Source organism: Kryptolebias marmoratus, linkage group LG8, assembly GCF_001649575.2.
Source record: "Kryptolebias marmoratus isolate JLee-2015 linkage group LG8, ASM164957v2, whole genome shotgun sequence".
In the NCBI taxonomy this organism is placed as follows: domain Eukaryota; kingdom Metazoa; phylum Chordata; class Actinopteri; order Cyprinodontiformes; family Rivulidae; genus Kryptolebias; species Kryptolebias marmoratus.
Window position 1 is genome coordinate 21,806,303 of NC_051437.1, and position 20,655 is coordinate 21,826,957.

A 20,655-nucleotide genomic window follows, 5' to 3' on the forward strand; every position below is an offset into this window, starting at 1 on the left:
CTCAGGGTTAAGGAGGTTAGGGCCTTTTGGCCCAGGGCTAGGGTTAGGGTCTCCTCAGGGTTGAAGGGGTTACGGCCTTTTGGCCCAGGGCTAGGGTTAGGGTCTACTCAGGGTTTAAGGGGTTAGGGCCTTTTGCCTCAGGGCTAGGGTCAAGGTCTCTTCAGGGTTTAACTATAAAAGTAACAAACTAATCGTGAGAAAACATCACATTTAAGTCATTTATGTGGAAAGAAACAGTAGTGATGACAGACTCAGTGAGCTCGTCAATGATCCTCTGCTTCTCGTTGATCTCATCCCGCAGGCGGGCGAGCTGCTTGTGATGGAGGCGTTGAGACTCTCCCTGTTGACGAAGAGATTTCTGGAAGTGAAAAGAACAATTGTATTACAAAGATGCTGACAGATGCGGAAACTTTAAAAAGGAAAACAGACATATTATTTTTCTATCTACGAATGAAAACCTTAAATTACCTTCATACTTCCATCCTCAGTCTCACCCTTCTCTCCATCTTTCTCCTCCAGCACGGAGTTATCTGGCAGAAGGAAATGAATGGCAATGTTCAAGAACAAACTGCACAACAGCTCGAATAGTTTTGCCACAGATCATTATTTCTACAAATAGTGTTTTCTTTGAGCGGTAGGTATGCATGCTACCCTGGTCTTGCAGTTTGGCCAATTCTTCGCTCAGGGAGTCGTGACTCTCCTCCAGCTGCCTCTTCTTCTGCTCCACGCTCTGTGTGTACTCCGTCAGAGAGCGGATCTTAGCCTCATGCTGCACAAACAGAGAAACACACATAACCAATCAGAATTAAAAGATTCTTTTAACCCACTTATCCACATTTTCTCTGTTTGGTCTGTTTTCTTCTATGGTTTGCTTTCTCTTTAGCTCCTACCGACATGTGTATCCTTTTCTACTACTTTCTACCTATATTTGTTATATTTCAGTTCTTTTACTGCAAATTCTTTCTCCTTCACCTGAGAGATGAGGAGGTGGCAGGAGGACAGCTCCCTTCCGGTCTCCTCCATCTTGCGGTGGCACTCCAGCTGCATGTTCTCCAGCTGGCGGCAGCGCTTCACCATGCTCTTCACCTCCGACTTGATCTTACTGATGTAGAGTCGAGCGACGGTGAACTCCTCCTCGATCGCACCACTGATCTCCACTGGCTGTGGAGCGGAGAAAAAAGAATCATCATCATTCATCTTGAGTCACGTGAAGAAGAGGAAGATACAAAATAGGTTAAGACAGCATGCACTGCCTGCCATGTGTGACATGCTTTTATTTTCTCCAAATAAAACCTCTGTGCTCACCAGCTTTATCTCCCCGTTCCCCACGATGGAGCTGAACTCGCTGAGGTCCCTCATGAGCCCATTGAGGACGTCAGCGATGCGTTTCCTCTGCTGACCGCTCACTTCCTGCATACGAGACAGCTCTGCCTCCAGCTCCATCAGACTTGCCTGAAAAACAGAGATAAAGTATCTGAGTCTCAGCGATGCACTGTATGGGCACTCACTGAGACTTTCTCAGAAAGTAAATATTAAAATTGTTTCCTAATATGCATTAGAATACAACAAGTCAGTGATTTTAGAATAATAACTAGATCGGGGTTTTTAATAAAGATGACTTGTGCAAAATATCCAGCTTAATATAACAATATATTTCTGATATCTGTCTCTGTGGTGCAACAAGCAGCCTTAAGGATCATCCTGTCCCACCCCTTGACTCGTTTTAGGACCGTTTCTGTCTGTCTCAATCAGTCCAACATGTCCTATCCTTAAATTTACCATTTTCTGGGCCAGTTGGTCGGCCAGCAGCTGGTTCTGCAGACCCTTCTCCTCCACCTCCTGGCTCTTCTGGTCGTAATTAATGGCCAGTTCCTCCAGAGCCTGGAGCACCTCCTTCACCTCAGCCTTGGCACAGTCGCTTTCCACCTGGAGCCTGCCGAGCTCAGCCTGGACTTTGTCCCCATCCCCCTTGGAGGAAGCAAGGAGCTGAAGAGACGAAGGGAACAAAAAGGAAAAAAGAAAAGCAAAAAGATAAAACCAGAGGAAAAGCTTGATTTTAAAGCCAAGTTAAGAAATTGTTTTCCTTCACACACAGTGTGGGTGTATACAGTGTGTTTCTGTATGTGTGAATAAGTTTGTTTTTTCTCACCTCATCCTGGTCCAGCATCTGCTGCTTCAGTTTCTCCACCAGCTGGCACTGCAGGTTGATCTCATCATCCTGCAAAAACACAATAAAATATATGTAAAACCTTAATAAGCACACTTTTGTTCATGTACAGTGTAAAAAATGACAGCAAAAATGTATTTTGTTCATAATAATGTCCCAGTTACAAATGTAAAGACATTAAATAAATTCAACATGTTTATTTTACAATTAACACAAATCTAAAACATGCAACGAAGGAGGAAGGACAAAAACATATTGGCAATAATGAGCATTTTATAGTTTGTTTTTCCACCTTGTCATCCAGCTGCTTGTACAGCTTGCGGATCTCCTCCTCGTACTTCTGCCGCTCCTCTTCTGAGATGCGGACCACAATGGAGGAGGTGTCATTGTCCAAAATGGGGCGCTCCTCCACAGACTCGAAACGAGTCACTATGTCCGCCGTGGTCTGCTCTGTCTCAGGCACATCCTCACCTGAGAGGAGTAAAGGGCAGAAAAGGTAAACTGAGGTACAAACAGATGAGAATATTCCAGTTTTGCTTTTAAAGTCTAAACAGAATAAGTTGTGCAGATGAATTAAAGGTAAAATGTTTAATCTCACCATTTCTCCAGCGGTTGAGTTCAGCCTCCAGCTTCTGAATGGTTTCCTTCAGAGTCTTGTTCTTCTCCTTCTCCTTCTCGTACTTCTTCTTCCACTGCTCCGCTGTCAGCTCCAGGTTGATGGAGGCGGTGTTCCTGATGGTCTTAGCACTGTAACAGAAAAAAAGCAAAGAAAAATGGATGGGAGGGAGGAAAAATGTGAATCAATTGAACGTAATTGAATGTAATTGAATGTAATTGAATGCTGCTAAAGTATAGTTCCTGGTTTGTTTCCAGTTCTACTAAAAGACATAAGAGTGAGAGGACAAATGTAAAAAAGGGTCTTTAATTTAAAAAAGCTTGATTTGTTTATATACCAGTGGACTTCAGAACATTACTTACTGAAAAAATATAAAATCATTAAATTCAGTGTAACAAGGAGAGCAGTGTTTTTAAGCATACATGTAGCAGAAAAACTGACTGTGTAGAAAAAAGTAAAAAAGATCTCTAAACATGTCTATCCATGATATCTACCGCTGTCCAAACATCAGAGTGGATTTGGTCTCTCCTTCATTGTAGCTGGAGGGGGAGCAGCAGATGAACATGGTCGTGCGACAGTTCCCACCCAGAGAGTCCTGCAGGATGCGGGTCATTTTGCTGTCACGGTACGGAACGTGAGTTTTCTGCAAAAGGCGGAAGATCACAAAAGAGGAGAAAGTGAGAAAAATGCAGAAAACAAGAAGATAATCAAACAAAAAAACTGAACTTTGTTCTGTTTTCTCACAATTTTGGAGATTTATCAGCAAATTCTAAACCTAAAAATGCTGTGCTTTTCTGTTCTACTAAATGTTTGAAACTGGAATGGTTGGATGTGAGAGATAAAAATAATGAACATAGCTGTAAAATAAAGACATTTATCTGTACACATGGAAATTTCCATATTTCAACAATAAAAATAACCTTCAAGTGTAAATACTTTAGCTTCTAATGAGGTTTAATCATTTAATCATATATAATCCAGTAAATAAAATGCACTTTTATATGCATTCCTAACAAAACAAACAAAAACAGTTTAGAAATACAAAGTTAGGAGCCAAAAGAAAGGACCACACTTACGGTTCCTTCAGCCAAAGCAGAAATGACATTTCCAAGAGCAGAAAGAGACTTGTTGATGTTTTTAGCCTCATCCAGGACAGAACCTGCAGCTCCGGTCTTACTGACCTGTATTCAGAAAATGTAAAATGAAAATGTAAAATCTTTCCAGATCCACCTGCTAAAATGTAACTGACTAAACTTTGAGCGTCTCCTACCTTCTCACTGCCAGCCAGATCCACCAGGTAAAGTTTTCCACACAGTTTCTGCTCCGTCTCCACGTGTTCCTGTTTGATGTTGATCAGGAAGATGCTGTGGCTGCGAGAGCTGTGCTCATTCATGTCTGCACAGAAACAGAAACAACACACTCATCAAAGAACTGATACTAATCAGGGGTGGAAATTAGCACCCGCCACCGGCCAAATGCGGGTAAATATTTGAAGTGGCGGGTGAATTTGATCAACACACACGCCACTGTGGCAGGTTGGCAATTTGAACAGAAAATGTGTCATTTGTCCTCTTGACATATAGGGAGCAGCAATGTGCTCGAGTTGCTGCTGTTACGTCGAGCCCCGTTCCCAATGACTTATATGGATATAAGATTTTGTCCACCAGCCATAGTGGCTAGTGGACAAAATTTTTAATTTCCACCCCTGATACTAATATGGGTTACATCAATAAGACTGAATAAAACTGTTTTAATCTTTGAAAACATCAGATTTAGTCAATGTCATCTATACATTAGAGACACAAGAATCATTTAAAATTTGTGAATTATTCTTTAGACATGACTAAAAATAAAGAAACTGAGTAAAAATAGTTAATAACTTACTGGAAAGGTTAACAATTAAATAATACATGAGAGATATGACGCTAGAGAATGTTCTTAAAGTGCATAAATGCAGACCCACCAGTGTTTTTGTAAAAGTAAATGAGGATCAAGAAAAGCCTGCATCTATTCTATGATGCTTTGAAGCCTTTTTAATCTTCATGTTCTTGGAAAAACAAAACTGAGTTGATAGTTAGATGAGATCTCCCTCTAGAAAGAGATTCATCAGCATCTCTTTTAAAAGCATCTCCTTTAATTATTGAAATTAAAATGAACCATGACTTTGCATTTGGAATCACTAAGATGTTTAGTCATGAAATCATTAACTCCAATTTAAAAATGTTTCTTGTCATGGATAAACATATGAGTTTAAGATCATGAGATTCTAAATTTAGAATTACTGTAGTCTAATTTGTAAAAAGTTCAGGGTTCAGAAAAAAATAAGACAATTTCACTGAAAGTGCAGATTTTTCTCATACAGGCCATGATTCTTTGCCCTGGTCTAATTTTAGCGCCTGCACTGCTGACGCCACAACATTTCTGCTGACAGATTGTTCAGAAATTTCGTACAGCAAGCTCAGACTGGGTCAGGTAACCATTTTATTTTAACTCCTCACACACCATGGATGCAGTCTGATGAGGAGCTCATTCATGTCTAGTCATTTTAAATGTTCTGCACTTATCAGACTAAAGAAGCCAATACGTAGCCGGTAAAAATGATTTCATAGCCTGTAGATGATAAGCGGCACTCTGCTAAGCTGTTCTGCTAATGGAGCCTCCTGCAGGAGTGAAAGTTCAGGTTTCTCAGCGGCTGATATCTGAGGGCATCAGCTCAGCGTCTGCACACCATAGCTCCATTAGGCTGCTATCAGCAGACCATTCTGCAGCACAGTGAGTCAGCAGGCATCAACTGGAAACAGATAACGCTGTGCACCTCTGGAATGCAGCTTTCAGCAAATATGAGCCGCTGCTGCTGCCTACATACCCTCAGCTTTCTTGGATGAGTCATTAGAAAGGAAAAAATTGTGTTTTTAGTGTTAAATCCTTTTCTAAAATTGAGCAGAGTATTTTATATCTTGTTTATAGAAGAGTAGCCTCCTATGTAATTTGTCTTAGAGACTTATCTTTGCATTAAATAATTATGAAATAAACCTTTTTCCATTTTTCTACATTTACTTTGAAACTCTCACAGATTTTCAGCTCAGACTGTATCGTACGAGATGCAACATAACAATAAAATAAATATTTGCATGATTTCGCACAAATAAATCTTCAAGTTCAACTAAAGCAAAACCTGCTGCTCAATAATGAGTCAGACACATATTATATTATTAATAGGAATTTTCTTTCTGTTTTCTCTAACTTATATGAGCTTTTTATAGGATCTCACTCTGGAATTAAAATTAAGTGTTAACAAGTGAAAGCTTTTCAAGCACAGGTTTATTGAAATTGTCAATAAACACGTATTTGATTTAAGATTTAATATGTTTGTGCTTAAAATCTCATTTCAGCCATGTAAACAGGCATAAATGGTGCTTGTAAAAAACAAAATAAAAGTTGTCTGATTGAACTTTTTGCTGCTGGTCTTCAAAACTTAGTTTAGATTGGACTCTACTCCTTTTTTTCCATTTATTTTTCACAAACAGTGTATTTAATTTACTTTAGATTCTGACTCAGGATTGGTCTTGCTAGATTAAAACTATTAAAAAAAAATCACTATCAAGAACTTTGACTGCAATGACTGAAGAAAAGTCCCACTGTGAGGAGCAGAAATGTTGATGTATAAACTATAAGAAGCCCTCTAAAGATCTATGTTTTACTTCAGTTTCATATGTTGAATAAGATTAGATAAATTATATCTGACTACTTTCAGAGTGAATACACTCAATGACAGGCTTCAGTGGACAAACTGCGGGTCTGTGGGGCGTTTCTACTTCAGGCAGCTCTTTTCAGAGTCTGTTCCTTTTATCTGCTGAGATTTGTCAGCAAAAAGCTTCAAAGCAGGAACTTTTTCTGACAGCTACAGAGACTGAAAATCAATCACTTTGCTAAAGAAAAAGGCCAAAGCTAGGAAACAAAGGGAAAGAAGGCGAGTAGAGACAGCATTGAGAAACTCTAAAGAAGAGAAGTTCCTTTATAAGTTAAAATTTATGACTGTGGAGCAGCACTGAATCCCAAAGCTCATCTGATCTGACCCTTTCTTTGTTACAGTCTGCCTTTGATTTTATCACTGTTAAGTTGGCACAAGGCTTACAAAAAGAGCTACAAAAAATAAATTAATATAATATACTTGTTTAGACTGGAACAGCTCTCAGAGGAGGTTTGTTTAGGGGGGAGAGAGATTTTGAAAAGCTGTATAAAATCTGCTGTTGAAACCTGTTCAGTGAAGCCAAAGTGGGCAACAAATATAAGATCAATTTAACAGCAGGAAATACTCATAATTAGAATAACCCTGTGATTATGTTTAAATGAGCATAACCACAGGGTTTAAAAGAATCAAAGTTGTGACCATCAGTACTACATTTTGGTGTGATTTTTAATTCAACATTTACAATATTGTTTTCCTGTTTTTTATTGTTCTGTGTTTTGTTTTTACTTCTGCATACGTTGTGCTGTTTTAACAGTTCATATATCAAAACTTACAGCTCATTCAAGAGATGGGTGAATATGACTTTTGATTCTTTTGTAACTTTTATACTTTTCAAAAGCTTTTGGTTAGCCTTTTGCTACTTTTAGCTAGTTTTGTCATGTTTAGCTTTTACCTAGTGTTCTGCTTCTTTTAGCTTTTCAAAACTCAGTCATTCAGCACTCACCATTCATTCGTTTTTTATTATTTATTTGATCACTTGTAAACTTGTAGTGTTGGCAAGTTTAATCACAAAGAAAGACTAAGTGTTTTAGGCTGGAATAATGTCTTCACAGGAAATATATTTAATTAAAGGAGATGGTTAAAAAGATCACAAACATCCCATTTGTGTATTAATGTTGAGCGTTTGCTGACTCAAAACTTCAGCACAGAAACTCACTGGTCACAGCAACATGGCGGTTAGCCTTGCCCTCATCGATCACATCCATGACTTCATCAGGGCTGGAGACAAAGCGCTCGGTGCATCCCTGAGGAGAGGAGAGAAAAATGAGTCAGATATAATATCGCTGACAGAATTCAGCCCACGGTTCATCCAGAAGGACAACAAATAAATCAGTTATCACACAAACCTTAACATATGGCACCCTGTTCTTATCCTCATGGACAGACAAGTTGGTCTTTGTCACTAAAACACAGAAAAAACATTAACAGGTCAGTACTTTGTAAATGCTTGGGGTTGTTTTTTGCATTTTAGAATAAATTTAAAATCTGAGAATGTAAAATGAAATGATGCAAAAGAACTGCAGGCAAATTATTGTTTTGGTTTGTTTGTTTAGCACTAACCGTCCAGGAGGTCCCGGATTTTATCCATGTAGATTTCAAAGTAAGAAACCTGTTAGAGAAAAGAAATATATCAAGGGGATTAATGAAACTCTATAAACATTATTTTTTTCTGAAATATGAAACCTAATATACTAAACAAGGTTTCAACCATGTAACTCATCAAATACTGCACCTTAATGTGGAATTCAAGGTTTTCATCCATGGCGAAGATGTGATTGAAAATATCTTCAGCGATGCGGGGAATGATACCCATCTGGTGAGGGTCGTGCAGTTTACCCTGGGACAGATTCACACACATTAGTTTGCAACGCGAAAACTAAACGAGTTTAATTTGAATGCCTCATGCTGTAATGTTTTTACATTCAAATCCGTTTGGAATCAAAAGACATTAAGAGCCATTACAACATAAACAAGAAGAAGAAAATTCTATTTAGTTTTGGCCATAAAATAACAAATTGTGGCCTTAAAAATAACACCTTTAGCCTCTAGGAGCTGGATTGCCAAACAAAACCCCACATTTTTAGTAAGTTTTGGAGGAATGGTTTAGTCTAAAGTATTTTCCTAAATAAATTCTGTAAATGGATCAAAACTAATCTTTGTTTCTTTGCTTTGAAAGATGTACCTCCATGGTGTGAGTCTTCCCAGAGGACGTTTGTCCATAAGCAAAGATAGTGCCATTGTATCCACTGAGCACATCTGTGGGCAAAAAAATAAAACAATTTTCACATAAACGCCACAAACTTTACAGAGAAGATTTATATCCATTCATGTTTTGCAACATACCCTTCACGATCTGCTTGGCGCAGGTGTTGTAAACTTGCTCCTGGGTGGTGTTGGTTGGAAAGACTCGGTCAAAAGCATACGGCTTCCCCTGTGACAATCAGAAACAACAACAAACAGTTAAAATACCACTGATGAGAAAAAAAGACTTCCTGAAAGTAATATGAAATCTAAATGTATTTAATGTATTTAATCTTCAAATCATTACAATCAGCTACTAATCCTAACGAATATATGAAGATATGACCATCAGTGAGGTATTTGGGAAATGATGACAGCCCAGTGATGTAATCTTCGACTCATTAAAACATCTGATGTTTAACAATGACTCATATTTATGTCCCTGAACAACAAATTTACTCATTTAAATTAATCATTAACAGGCATACCTTTTGGTAAAGACGTCTTGTAGAATTTTACATTTTTATAAGGTTAGGTAATACAAAAATATTATTATCAAGTTTATTAGCCATAAACAAAATCGCACAGGAGTCCTTTGTTGGGCCATATCCTTCGATGTATAAAAATCTATGCAATTTTGTCTGCATTTAATAGCGTATAGAGTGTATTTATTTATTTGTTTGTTGGTTGGCTGGCTGTTTGATTGTTAGTTGGTTAGTTTTTTGATTGGTTGGTTTGGTTTGTTGATTTTTTTGTTGAAAGTTTAGGTCACCAGTTTGCCTGAAGATAACATCAGGGCTCTGGGTTTATTCATACTTTGGTCACTTTGGGGTTTTTTTTTCAGCTTTGGTCACTAAGCACTCATACTTAGTGAGCCATGTGTCTCTTTGTACCCGCTTCATGCTCTCCTTGGCCCAGCTTTGTTCCCACAGTGACAGCTGCCCCAACATTGATGATTTAATGTCCAGGAGTGATGTTATTAATATCTTCTGTAGTTTGAGGGTATACTCATGTTTACCAAATCCCTAGCCCTGTCTCTACAGCCCCTAATCCTAACCTCTGAAACCTATCCCTGACATCTAAAACCTTAACCTTATCTCCAGAGCCCTGGCTCAAAAACTTAATCTTGACTTAACCCTAAACAAGGATACAAAAATACACATACATCCAATGGTGAGCCCAAGAGTATAACATGTAAAAGTACAAATTAACTAGCACCTCAACATCCCACATAGATTCCAATTAGCAATAAATGTTTTAACATCGCCTGTGTCAGTTTGAATTTAGGTTTCATGCATTAATTATGAAATGTTCACGAACCAAAGACAGAAGTTTACTTGTGTCTAAACCTAAAGAACTCAGAGAAAAAATGTGCATCAGATGATGATATAAACAAAGAACAAATCTGATTACAGCTCTACTCTTAGTGAGTATGTAAGATAAAAAATAAATAAATATGCATATAAACAGTCAGGGGAAAAAGCAGCTTTGTGTGTGTTTTTATTTTATTTTATGAGAGCCAATCAGAACTGTGTATATTTCATTTGGGAACTACCAACCTGAGGTACCTCACCAAGGCTATTAAAGTACTCGATTTTTATGATTAACAATATATCAGGTGTGAGAAAAGTCTGAAAAAAACAGGTTTTTCATTAATAGCTTTGTATCCAGTAAGGTGCTATAAACTGACTAACTACAGGTGTAAATTTCAACAGGTTTTGCAGACTAAGAGGTGCTGTTATTTCACTAAGGTTTCTAAAAATCAGATATATGTTTCCAAAAATTCTGGTAATCACTATGTAGTCATACAAGCATCGTTACAGTAACTCCTGAATGTCCCATCATGCATCACGACAACGTCAGCTGCCAGAAAATGAGCTGAAGTAATTGTCATTAGCAAATTGACTCATCTGTTAGACTGCCCTCATGTCAGAGTGATTTATCAGGGAGAGATATTCAGTCCCAGAACGAGGGAGGGAGGGAGGGAGGGAGGGATGAAACGGGAATTCAAAAAGGAGACAGGAGACAAGACAAGAAATTCAAGAAGGAAACAAGGACAGACTGAGAGAGAAAACAGCACAAGACAAGAAAAAGAGTCCAAATCACAAACATAAAGGAGGACAGATTGGTGGAGCCAGAGATAAACAAACCAGGTCAGGAAGTACTGCGTGAGCTCTCTGAATGATTATTGATCTTCTCTTCAGGCAATTAGAGAGATCAGTTTCTGACTGTGCCATCCAGCACATTGCTAAGAGGGAAGACGAAGGTCAGGAGACGTCTGCATTATCATTCCAGACAGCTTCCTCTATGATTCCTCCCTCTGCATGTAACATTCCACAGCTAAATAAACCATCTGAACCAACTAATCCTCCCATATCTGGCCTTGCATTCTGTTTTATTGTCTTTATGAATCATTTATAAAATTTCAGAGTCAAGAATAAAGCATCTGTTGGACAACCAGCTGCACACAGACTCACAAACAGCTTATAGAGCAGCTCTTGTTCTCATAAAAGGTGAATAAATTGACATATGATATGTTGTTTGGCCTCCTTTACACTGCTGAGATTTGGACGAAGTTTGTTTATGAGATCAACAAACAACTTCACTAATCTTATTCCACAGCATGATAATGTTGCAGTCAGTTTTTAAGTTAATTTTTATGTCTTTTTTGTGCAGGATAAAAAAAACAACAATTCAATATTTCAAAAGAGTCTTTAACCATTTAGATTTGTTATATTTTCATTCTGGAAATGTAGATTGAAATGTCTCTATTGCAGGGTGTTTTGCATTGGCTTCAAGAGTAATTAGTTTTTTTTTTGTTTTTTTTAATGAACTAAATCCTAGCTTACAAATACACAATTACACAACTGGACCAATTACACCTCAGAATATTCATCTTTGATATGAATTGAATTCATACACAAAAAGATGATTTAAATTTTGTCCAAAAAGTAGGTTGTAAAATCAGCATTATTTAACTTTTCTGCCTCCATTATAAACATTATACCCAGATTTAACTACTACTTTGATACCATCTGCTGAGTAATAAACATGATATAGAAAAGAGGTGAGTTTTTGTTTTGTGTAATAAAAAGATTCCATATTTGTGGCAGTATAGGTGTTAATTTGAGTGAGGATAATTAAAATAAGCATCCAGAATGAACTGAATGAGCCTCCGGATGAGTTTTACATGTCAGAAATTATACTTTCTTTCCGATGTTTGTGTTTTAAATGACCATTAAGCTCTACCTTGTTGGAAATCCACACATATTTTTCATCTTTACAGTGTGGGGCCTGTCTAAGCCTCACGCATCAGCTTGTACAGATCAGCTGGTGCAGGAGGCCGGTGAATGTGCGCATTTTTCACAACACAACACGAAACACAATATGTTTGAGCTCCATCGGGCCAGAGACACCAGGATCAGGGTGTGGACATGTCCCTGCGTCCAACCCAAGCAGATGGGGTCGAGCTGATGGTTTATTGATGAAGGATGGGGAGGGGTGGAGGGGAGGGGGCCCCTGCACTTACCCCGACGATGACGGTGTCGTCTCCCTGGAATTTGGGTAAAAACTGGTCGCCACGTATGATCTCCGACTGGTTGAGGGGTCGGAAGCGACACAGCACCTTTATGTTGCACTCAGCTGGGATATCGGCCATTGCGCAGATTCAAGGATGATGATGATGATGCTGAGGAGAGGGGAAGATGCTGCTGAGGCTGGAGGCGATCAGAAAGGCCCGATCTGACTGGTAAAAAAAAGAAAAAATACAAATAAAGGAGAGCTGCACAGAGACGTCGTCTGTTTTCTTCTTCTGAGGAGGAGGAGGAGGAGGAGGGAGACGTTTTGTCCTGACAAGATGAGGAAATTTATCTATGCGCAGCTGGACGGGATTTCTGTGTCGCAGTGAGGCGGACGGGCTAAAATAAGGCGTCAAACCGCGAAACAAGCTCCTGCATAATGAAAGCAGCCAGGCCGGATGTTAATCGCTACCTCTTGTCGGGGTTTGTCGGCGCTGTTCGTCTCCGTTTCTCTCCTTCAGGGGCGTCAGCGGAGGCTGGTGCGGTCGGTTGAAGGTGAGATGCTGCAGGAAGGGCAGTGAGGCGGGCGGGGGAGAAGCTGCTGCTCCTCGGCCTGCTCCGGGACAAACAGCGGCCCCTACCGGCGGTCCGCGGAAGGGCGTGGTCTGCATCCGCTTCTTTAAAGCGGTACCCACAGCCTCAGCATCATCATCTTCATCATCAACAACAAGAGCAGCAGCCGCACATTCAGGAGGAGGAAGCAGGAGCCTAACAGTGTAACTCCACATCCTGAACAGAAAAAACAAGGGGAAAAAAAATCTAATTCCTCAAGTTTCACTTAAACATTTTCTCTAGCAAAGGTCTAGAATATGCTAGTTTTCTTCACTCACAATATTGTATTTTCAGGTCTGTTCCCCTTAGTGGGCTAGCAGCTTTTCTATGTAGACAGAAGCAGAAACAGCAGGCCAGATGTGGCATTTTAACTTTTAATGTTCAGGCAGCTAACTCTCAACAAGGTCTCTTCATGGAAGAGAACTTTGGTTGAATAGATAAGATTTTTGTTTTTAAGAAGAAAAGAACAAAAACTGAAGCCTTGAGTCATTTCTCATTTCTTTACATTTCTTATCTAAGGATTTTGTTGTAATTTTTTAACAGTTTGGGTCAGCATTTCTTGTCTGAAGGTCTCATAAAGTTTTTCTTTGGACTCTGGATGCCTTTTCACTTATTTCCAGTCCAGTGTTGTACCAACACACATTAGACAATTCAGCAGAAAACCCATTTTAAACTGAATCTTTCGGCTACAGTTATTAACAGCCTGTCACAGAGATATTTGCTTCCGTTTCTTTAGGTGAACTAATGAAAAATACTAAAAAAACATAAAATTTAAAGGCGTTCAAACAGAAGAAATGTTGACCAAAATCATGTTAAAGACTACAACAAAATAGAGAAGAAATATAGGGACATAAAATTGCATTTTAGCATCAAATCGGTGATTCCCAAAGAGCTATTATGTGAAAACCCGAGACAGTAGATGATCGATCGATCCGGGGTCAGGACTCTGCTGGAATTTTTCTGTTTCTTAAAAAAAATGCCAATAAAGTGCATCATAATCACATACAATAAACAAAATTCAATACAAACAGGATTTTGTGTAAATAGTTTAATATTAAATAAAAAATGACTCCCATATAAAAAGAACGCTACAGTCCACAATTTAATCTTTTTTAAACATAAGTATTGAAACCAAAGGGGTAGAATGAGAAAAATAATTACAATTCCAAGAAAAAAAAAATTAACAATTGTTTTCTCTTGTCTTGCTCTGACAATATAAAATCAAACACATTAACTGTACATATATACAAATTTCCAAGTATAGAAATTGCATAATCTGCTTTCCTTTTCAGTTTTCTTAATTTGTTTTTTTTTTATTTTAAATACAGCTAGAGATGCCAGAACTCGTGGGGCGGGGCAGTGAGGAGGAGGAGGAGCGCTCAAAAAGTGATATGAGGAGACAGGGAGGAGGAGGTTACCACTCCGAGTCCACAGAAACACACAAACTCAACAGATAAATGTAAGACATCATCGCTCTCTGTGTACGAACCCCCACAAACCATTCCACCAATCAAAAGGACATACAGTACTTCCTATAAACTCAAGTTTTGTGCAAATGTTCAGATTAAAAAGTTCAGCCCCATGGCCTTTAAATTGGACCTGGAGGGGGAGAAGTTGGGAGTGGGTCTTAATTAAAACATTACTTTAATGCTACACGTAATCATCTACAGAGACAAAGAGCATGTGAAATGTAACAAGGCTGCAGAATTGAGGATATCTGCTCTTACATGAGGTGATCCAGATTTCTTGTGAAATTGCAAATGACATAAATTCAGTCATTGAAGAAAACATCTGAGGACCTGGCATATAGGATGGATCGAAAGGTTGTACAAAAGAACGTCGTTCTCTAATTGCTAATAAACGTCTTACAAGTAAAAAGGAGTTATATCAGATACAAAATTCATTTTTCTGTGTAACTGGTGTAAAATGCCAAAAAAGCCTGATAGAATAATCAAGACAGTTTCTTTAACATAGCCTATTTTGAGTTCACATCACACTTTAAGAAAAGGATAATCACGTCTCATCTGCATTCTCTCTTTCAGCACTTTCTAAAACCCTGAAAAAGAACAAAAAACGTTTCTTTTTAATACAACCACTGTCTCCAAAAATACAACAGCAAAGAAAGACAAGTTCTTCTTTACTGAGAAGAAAATAAATTTGACAAAGAGTCAGACAGTAGGGGGCTCAGAAACAGCACTGTTGTCCAACACACAAACACACACAAGACACACTAATCAACACGTGTTCAAACACACTTTCAACAGAGAGTATCGTTCAAGTAAACGGGCTTTATCCTGACTCATAAGTAACACACTGATGAGAAGAAAACAGTACTCGTTTGTTATTCTGCTTTTCATTGATACAATTCTAACACCAACCTAATTGAAAGATCTTTGATCACAATGTTCAGACATCATTTCATAACCTAAGAGAAAATCTAGTGAAAAAAGTATCCACAAAATCTCATTTCTTCACTTTTAAAAAATAAATTTATCTGACTATATCTTTCTCCTATGCATGTCTTTTTTTAATAGTGGTTGCCATAGTAATAGTTGACACGACAACAGCATAATTTTAGTGCAGTTGATCTTTTTTTTTTTTCTTTTAAAGGTCTAAAACAGTAGTGATGAGGGCGGAGATATGGATGGGGTATAGAGAGGCGCCGTCCGTGAACGACTCTTCCACCAATCACTGCCTTTGAGACCTGGTACCTCGTCTCCGCCTGCCACGCACGGACCTCTCAGGCTTCAGGAGTGCCGCCTGGAACAGGAGAGAGAATCTAAAGTCACAACAGGTTCATTTCTTCCCACCGCAGAGGTAGAAGGACTTGTTTGCAGAAGGAGGTGAATTCCTCCACAGTCAATCCTTTAATGTTCTGGTAAACACTTATCGAACAAAAAAAGGAAGGAAATCTCACCACCAAGATCAACTCTAAGACTGACTGCAACTTAGATCCATTCTCATGGTGTTTAAAAGACATTAAAAAATTTTGTTGTTTCTAAATCCTCAGCTCAAAACAGCTGATTTTGCTTTCAGTGGTGTTTATTTATGCTACTCTTTGATTACATTCCTGGATCTAAGCTGCCTCTTCTCCAAGATCCACTGGAATCAATACAGTTCTTCAAACAGTCCACCAAGCTGATGTACCAAACACTTATATAACTCCTGGAAGTAGTTTGGCAGTTATCTTGGCACAAGGGGATCATATCAGACAGTTTACAATCTCAAATAACTCAAAAATATTCTATTAGACTTCAATAAATGATGAAAATGAAAACTGGCACACTAGGTAATAAATAAATAAAATCTGCTAAAACAATGTTTTTTTTTTACCTCGTTCCACTGCCAGTAATATTGAGTTTACTTTTGATTTGCTGAGCGTTAAATACAAAGTACAAAAACTTGAGTTACATTCAGTTACAACTAATCCACAACACAAGGGTGTAAGCTACAATACAATAAAGGAATGACACTTTGTGACAAATCCAGTCCTCTGAGATAACACGGCATGTTTAACCTTTTTTGATTCACTGAAAATGTTAGTACCACAAAGCAAAAATGGGGATGTACTGCCAACTTTTTTGTACACTGGCAATCGAATAACAACCTAGTTTATCTGAGTTATTAATGTGGTTTTCTAGAACCGTGTGTTTGAATTGAGAACTGAGGGGAAATAATTAATATTCCTCAGCTTACATATAATAAACTGTATGTTCTCAGTTGGTCATGTTTTCGTGTCAACTTTTGTGAGGAAGTGAAGATCAACCAGCTGAGATATGTCACTTAAAGGTCAGAGACAAAATGAGCAAGAAAAAAGCTATAGGTTCAGCTTTTAACCTAAAAAACGCTAAACTTTCCGAGTGCAAAGCAAGAAATTACAACACCTAGGGAAAAACTAGTCATTTCTTTGAATAAGACTAGTAAAATTGAAAGAATCTCACATCAAGCCACTTATTATAACTGGTAAGAGAGGATGAACAACTATAGCTGTTAGTAAATACAAACATTTATATGTTACAGAGAGGAGGATCTGAGTCTTACTGTAGCCTTGGTTTCCTCTAGTGTTGCAGCGTCCATGTCTCTAAAGTCTTCTAACACATTCTGTAGCCTAATGAAGAAAGAAACAAATCAGTAATCTGTACGGTTTAGGGAAAACCATCTGACATGTTAGCTGCTCTGAAACATCAGAAATATAATTTTTTTTTTTGGGNGGGGGGGTGTCTATAAATTTAACTGAACATTGTTTTCCAAAACCACTGCAGTGTCAAGGGTGTCTAGAGCATGTCTGGGAAACGAACTGTTGACAGAGTAACTTACGTTTGTTTTCTCTTCCTTCCTCTTCTGGCTCCACCTGCTTCTCCTGCTTGATCCTTGCAAAGTAGAACCAGTAATTACGACAAGAACATTATACTGACTTCATCTTCCAGAAGCGTAAATGTTAGCTGTTTTAGTTGAGTGAAGCTTTCAATTTTCTCCCTCTTGCTGTTTGTTTACAATCTGCGGTCCATGAGACAAAATTAAATCTCAGAGTTTCAGCAGCAGACGCACTTTTTCCTACAAAATGTTAAGTTCCTAAAACACTTTATAACTCACCATTTCCTGCCCGGTGTTCAGCATCGTCTCAGTTTTGTCTTCATTCGGCCTTTCACTGCATCCATCCCTCGGACTGAGGTATCCTGTATGAGGATGCTGTCCCTGCCTATCCACCTCAGTGTCCAGGAAAGGACACACAGCTGCAGCAGGAGCGGTACAGTCTGTCTTGGCCTCTTCCAAGTATATGGGTGGCAAAGGAGGCTGTAGATGGGTATGTCCCTCTATAACTGGTTTCCTTTGTAAAGGTGAAGTAGGCCCGTCGTCTGTGGGTTTCGGTGTCCCCTGAGCTGGGGAATGAGCTGCTGCTTCCAGGCTGAGTCGTGACAAGTCTGGGTTGCGTAGCGAACAAGCTCGGCGTGGGCTGAGGGAGACTGGGGCACCTGCCTGGGGAAGGGTTGGAACAGTGGTGGGCGGATTATGGTGGTCCAGAGGGAAAGAAACCGGCGGTAAGGCACAGAAGGGTGAAGTAGGGTCAGATGGCCTCAGTTGGGCCCCATCTTCCTGCTCTTTAGCACTGACTTGAAGGAAAGAGGTATAAATGGTGTCCATGAACGACGTGTAAGGATCAATGACAGATCTGCCCTCAGATCCTCTGTGTGTGGGTGGGGTGGACTGCTGGGCAGGAGATGAAACTAGAGCTGGAACAGGACTTGAGAGTACTTCAGGAGAAATTTCACTAGCTGGTAAATCTTCCTGTGGCGCGGCGCTTTGGCTTTCCTGCAAAGATCCTGGTTTCTCTCCATCGGAATTTGGTGCAAGGTTCAGCTAGAGAGAACAACCCAAAAGACATAAATAACTAAACACGTTTAACATTCATAAGTCTAAAAACGATTCTGAGTAAGAAAATAAGTGGTTTTTGATCAAGGCTTCAGAGAACAATCATTTTGTTATACTTAAATAAATAACACACACATAAAAAAATTTCAACTATAATTATTTTGACTCAGAGTTTCCAAAGCTAAATTTCACAAAGCAAGGAATGTCATATATTATACATACACGTTACAATTTATCTGAGTAAAACTGTTCTGAAGTGGAGTATTATTTTCCATAAACTTCTACACAAACACACTTCCTAACAAGAGCTACGCCCAGAAAATCATTGGACAGAACGCAGGTTTAGGTACATTCAGAACTGGTTTTCTTTTCAGAGTGAGGCACTAGATCCAGTTCTTACATTTACTCTATGATGACAGATGATTTAATTCACCCTGTCATCACCTGAATTGTTAAAACTGTCTTCATTTACTGATGCTGCTAAATAAATGTTAAAATGCTGCTTCATGATAATAAAATACGAGTCAAACTTTAGCCACGTTTGGCTCAAGAAGTCACAACTTCAAAAGTCAATCAAGTTTTTTATTTTCACACTTTATTTCTATTTTTATATAATCAACAAAATGCTTGATCCACAGTGTCATGGAGGAGCACAATGTGTTGCTCCAGGAGAGTTGACAGTACAGAACATAGACTGTGACCGACCTGTATGTTGTTGAGTAAGTTGATGGCTCCATCAGGGCCTTGCAGCATTCCCAATGCAGAAGCCTGGACTGGGGAAAGGAGGATGGAACCGGCTCCGATCCCTATGTTATGGAGGCCCGTGATGCCAGGAATCTCTCCTACAAAGACATAAGTCACAACTTCATGGACTGAGAATCTTCAAAATATGTCAACATACCTTTTCTTTTTCATACAAAGCATTTTATTGTATGAAAAATGCATTTTACAGGGTGGGCACTAACTCACCTAATATAGACGGGTTAAGCAAAGTGGGTAGTAACTGCTGGAGGATGGGGTTGTCCTTGCCTTGGAGAGAAACAGGGATGAGGGTGTCAACACCAGCGTCAGTGGGTACCTGAAGAATAGACATTGAGGGAACAAAAGAAAAAAAGAAAATCAATAGGCAAACAAATAATACATGTTGTAAACTATGCAATGTTTAAATTAGAAACAAATGTGGAAATTGATTTCTTCATTATGAATACTTTTTTACAATATTCCAACTTCTTCAATCCAATCCCCCAGAAATTGTTATTAATTTAGCGATACTTCAGAGAGCGAGAGAGAGAGAGAGAGACCTTCAAAAGTTCACACTTTACAAGAACTAGCTTGAAGCACAGCTCATAGTTTAAAAATGTATTTATCATTGTTTAAAAAAAAAAATAGACTTGATGCACAATCCCAAAATGACCCAGTTCATAATAAATTTTATACAAACCAGTCTTGAAAAAAGTTTAAGTGTAGATGAAGTCATGTGGTAAGAATATTATGTCACACCTGCTTTCTGAGAGATCTTTACGTTTCTCCTATTTTCTGCGTTCCCCTATACTGTTTGTATAGTAGAATTCTAAATAAAGCTGCTTTTGTTTAAATGTTTCTTTTACTAGTTTTGTCTTCACTAGTTTTCAAAAAAGGTGACCCATTAACTTTTAATCACAATCGCTCACTCTAATAAAATCATAATTTCTTATAGCACTGTGTCGACTCACAAAACCCCCATTCACATATGTAAAAGACAAAAACAAGTTTGTAGTGCAATTTCAGCTAAATTTTCTGGCTTTCATTTGTTTTATTTACCTTATTTTTTTATAGATTTATTTGAGAGTTTAGGCACACATCCTTACTTTTTCCAGTAAAGTTGAAAGTGAGTGGGAGGCAAATATTTTATCAATAAGTGGTCCTTATAAAAGTAGGAGTACACAGATGTGTAGGAAAATAGTCTGATTGCAGAACGAACACAAACAGCTACATTCTGTGAAACTCAGGTACAGAAAAGTCTTGTTCAATTAAAACTTATTACCGTATTTTCCGGACTATAAGTCGCAGTTTTTTTCACAGTTCGGCTGGGGGTGCGACTTATACTCTGAAGCGACTTATGTGTGAAATTATTAACACATTATTATATCATTTCACATGTTATTTACACACTAAACCGCAAGAGGGCGCTCTAGGCCTGTGTTGAGTCTGACGTAAGTAGAAGGGGAAGCGCCGCATCTTCTACGTCCGGAGTTAGCGGAGTTGTTTAAAAGTGACACCGAGGATAAAGATTTAATTGGATTTAATGATTTGGAGTGACACGGATGGTTTGATAAACTTGTTAGCATGTTAGCATTTATCCTGTAGTTATCTGAATAACTCTTAATATGTTATGTTAACA

At 38.6% G+C, this 20,655-nt stretch overlaps 2 protein-coding genes across 2 annotated transcripts in view; both read right to left on the reverse strand.

The window, feature by feature from the left end:
• The window catches only part of kif5aa (kinesin family member 5A, a), a 35,579-nt gene extending 22,653 nt beyond the window's left edge, over positions 1–12,926 (reverse strand). The window contains exons 1-20 of the mRNA XM_017417809.2: positions 12,766–12,926; positions 12,305–12,520; positions 8,878–8,965; positions 8,717–8,790; positions 8,267–8,371; positions 8,095–8,143; positions 7,881–7,936; positions 7,691–7,778; positions 4,054–4,178; positions 3,860–3,964; positions 3,278–3,426; positions 2,766–2,914; positions 2,460–2,638; positions 2,150–2,218; positions 1,780–1,986; positions 1,306–1,452; positions 973–1,161; positions 652–769; positions 469–530; positions 252–358 (exon numbers count right to left, since the gene is read on the reverse strand). Coding sequence (XP_017273298.1) covers positions 252–358; positions 469–530; positions 652–769; positions 973–1,161; positions 1,306–1,452; positions 1,780–1,986; positions 2,150–2,218; positions 2,460–2,638; positions 2,766–2,914; positions 3,278–3,426; positions 3,860–3,964; positions 4,054–4,178; positions 7,691–7,778; positions 7,881–7,936; positions 8,095–8,143; positions 8,267–8,371; positions 8,717–8,790; positions 8,878–8,965; positions 12,305–12,433 — 2,195 coding nt within the window. The 5' untranslated portion in view covers positions 12,434–12,520; positions 12,766–12,926. The remainder of the gene's footprint in view (positions 1–251; positions 359–468; positions 531–651; positions 770–972; positions 1,162–1,305; positions 1,453–1,779; positions 1,987–2,149; positions 2,219–2,459; positions 2,639–2,765; positions 2,915–3,277; positions 3,427–3,859; positions 3,965–4,053; positions 4,179–7,690; positions 7,779–7,880; positions 7,937–8,094; positions 8,144–8,266; positions 8,372–8,716; positions 8,791–8,877; positions 8,966–12,304; positions 12,521–12,765) is intronic.
• A 1,269-nt stretch (positions 12,927–14,195) lies between these two features.
• The window catches only part of mbd6 (methyl-CpG binding domain protein 6), a 15,822-nt gene continuing 9,362 nt past the window's right edge, over positions 14,196–20,655 (reverse strand). The window contains exons 8-13 of the mRNA XM_017417795.2: positions 19,245–19,353; positions 18,981–19,117; positions 17,499–18,263; positions 17,223–17,275; positions 16,947–17,013; positions 14,196–15,665 (exon numbers count right to left, since the gene is read on the reverse strand). Of these exons, the coding sequence (XP_017273284.1) occupies positions 15,594–15,665; positions 16,947–17,013; positions 17,223–17,275; positions 17,499–18,263; positions 18,981–19,117; positions 19,245–19,353 (1,203 nt within the window). The 3' untranslated portion in view covers positions 14,196–15,593. The remainder of the gene's footprint in view (positions 15,666–16,946; positions 17,014–17,222; positions 17,276–17,498; positions 18,264–18,980; positions 19,118–19,244; positions 19,354–20,655) is intronic.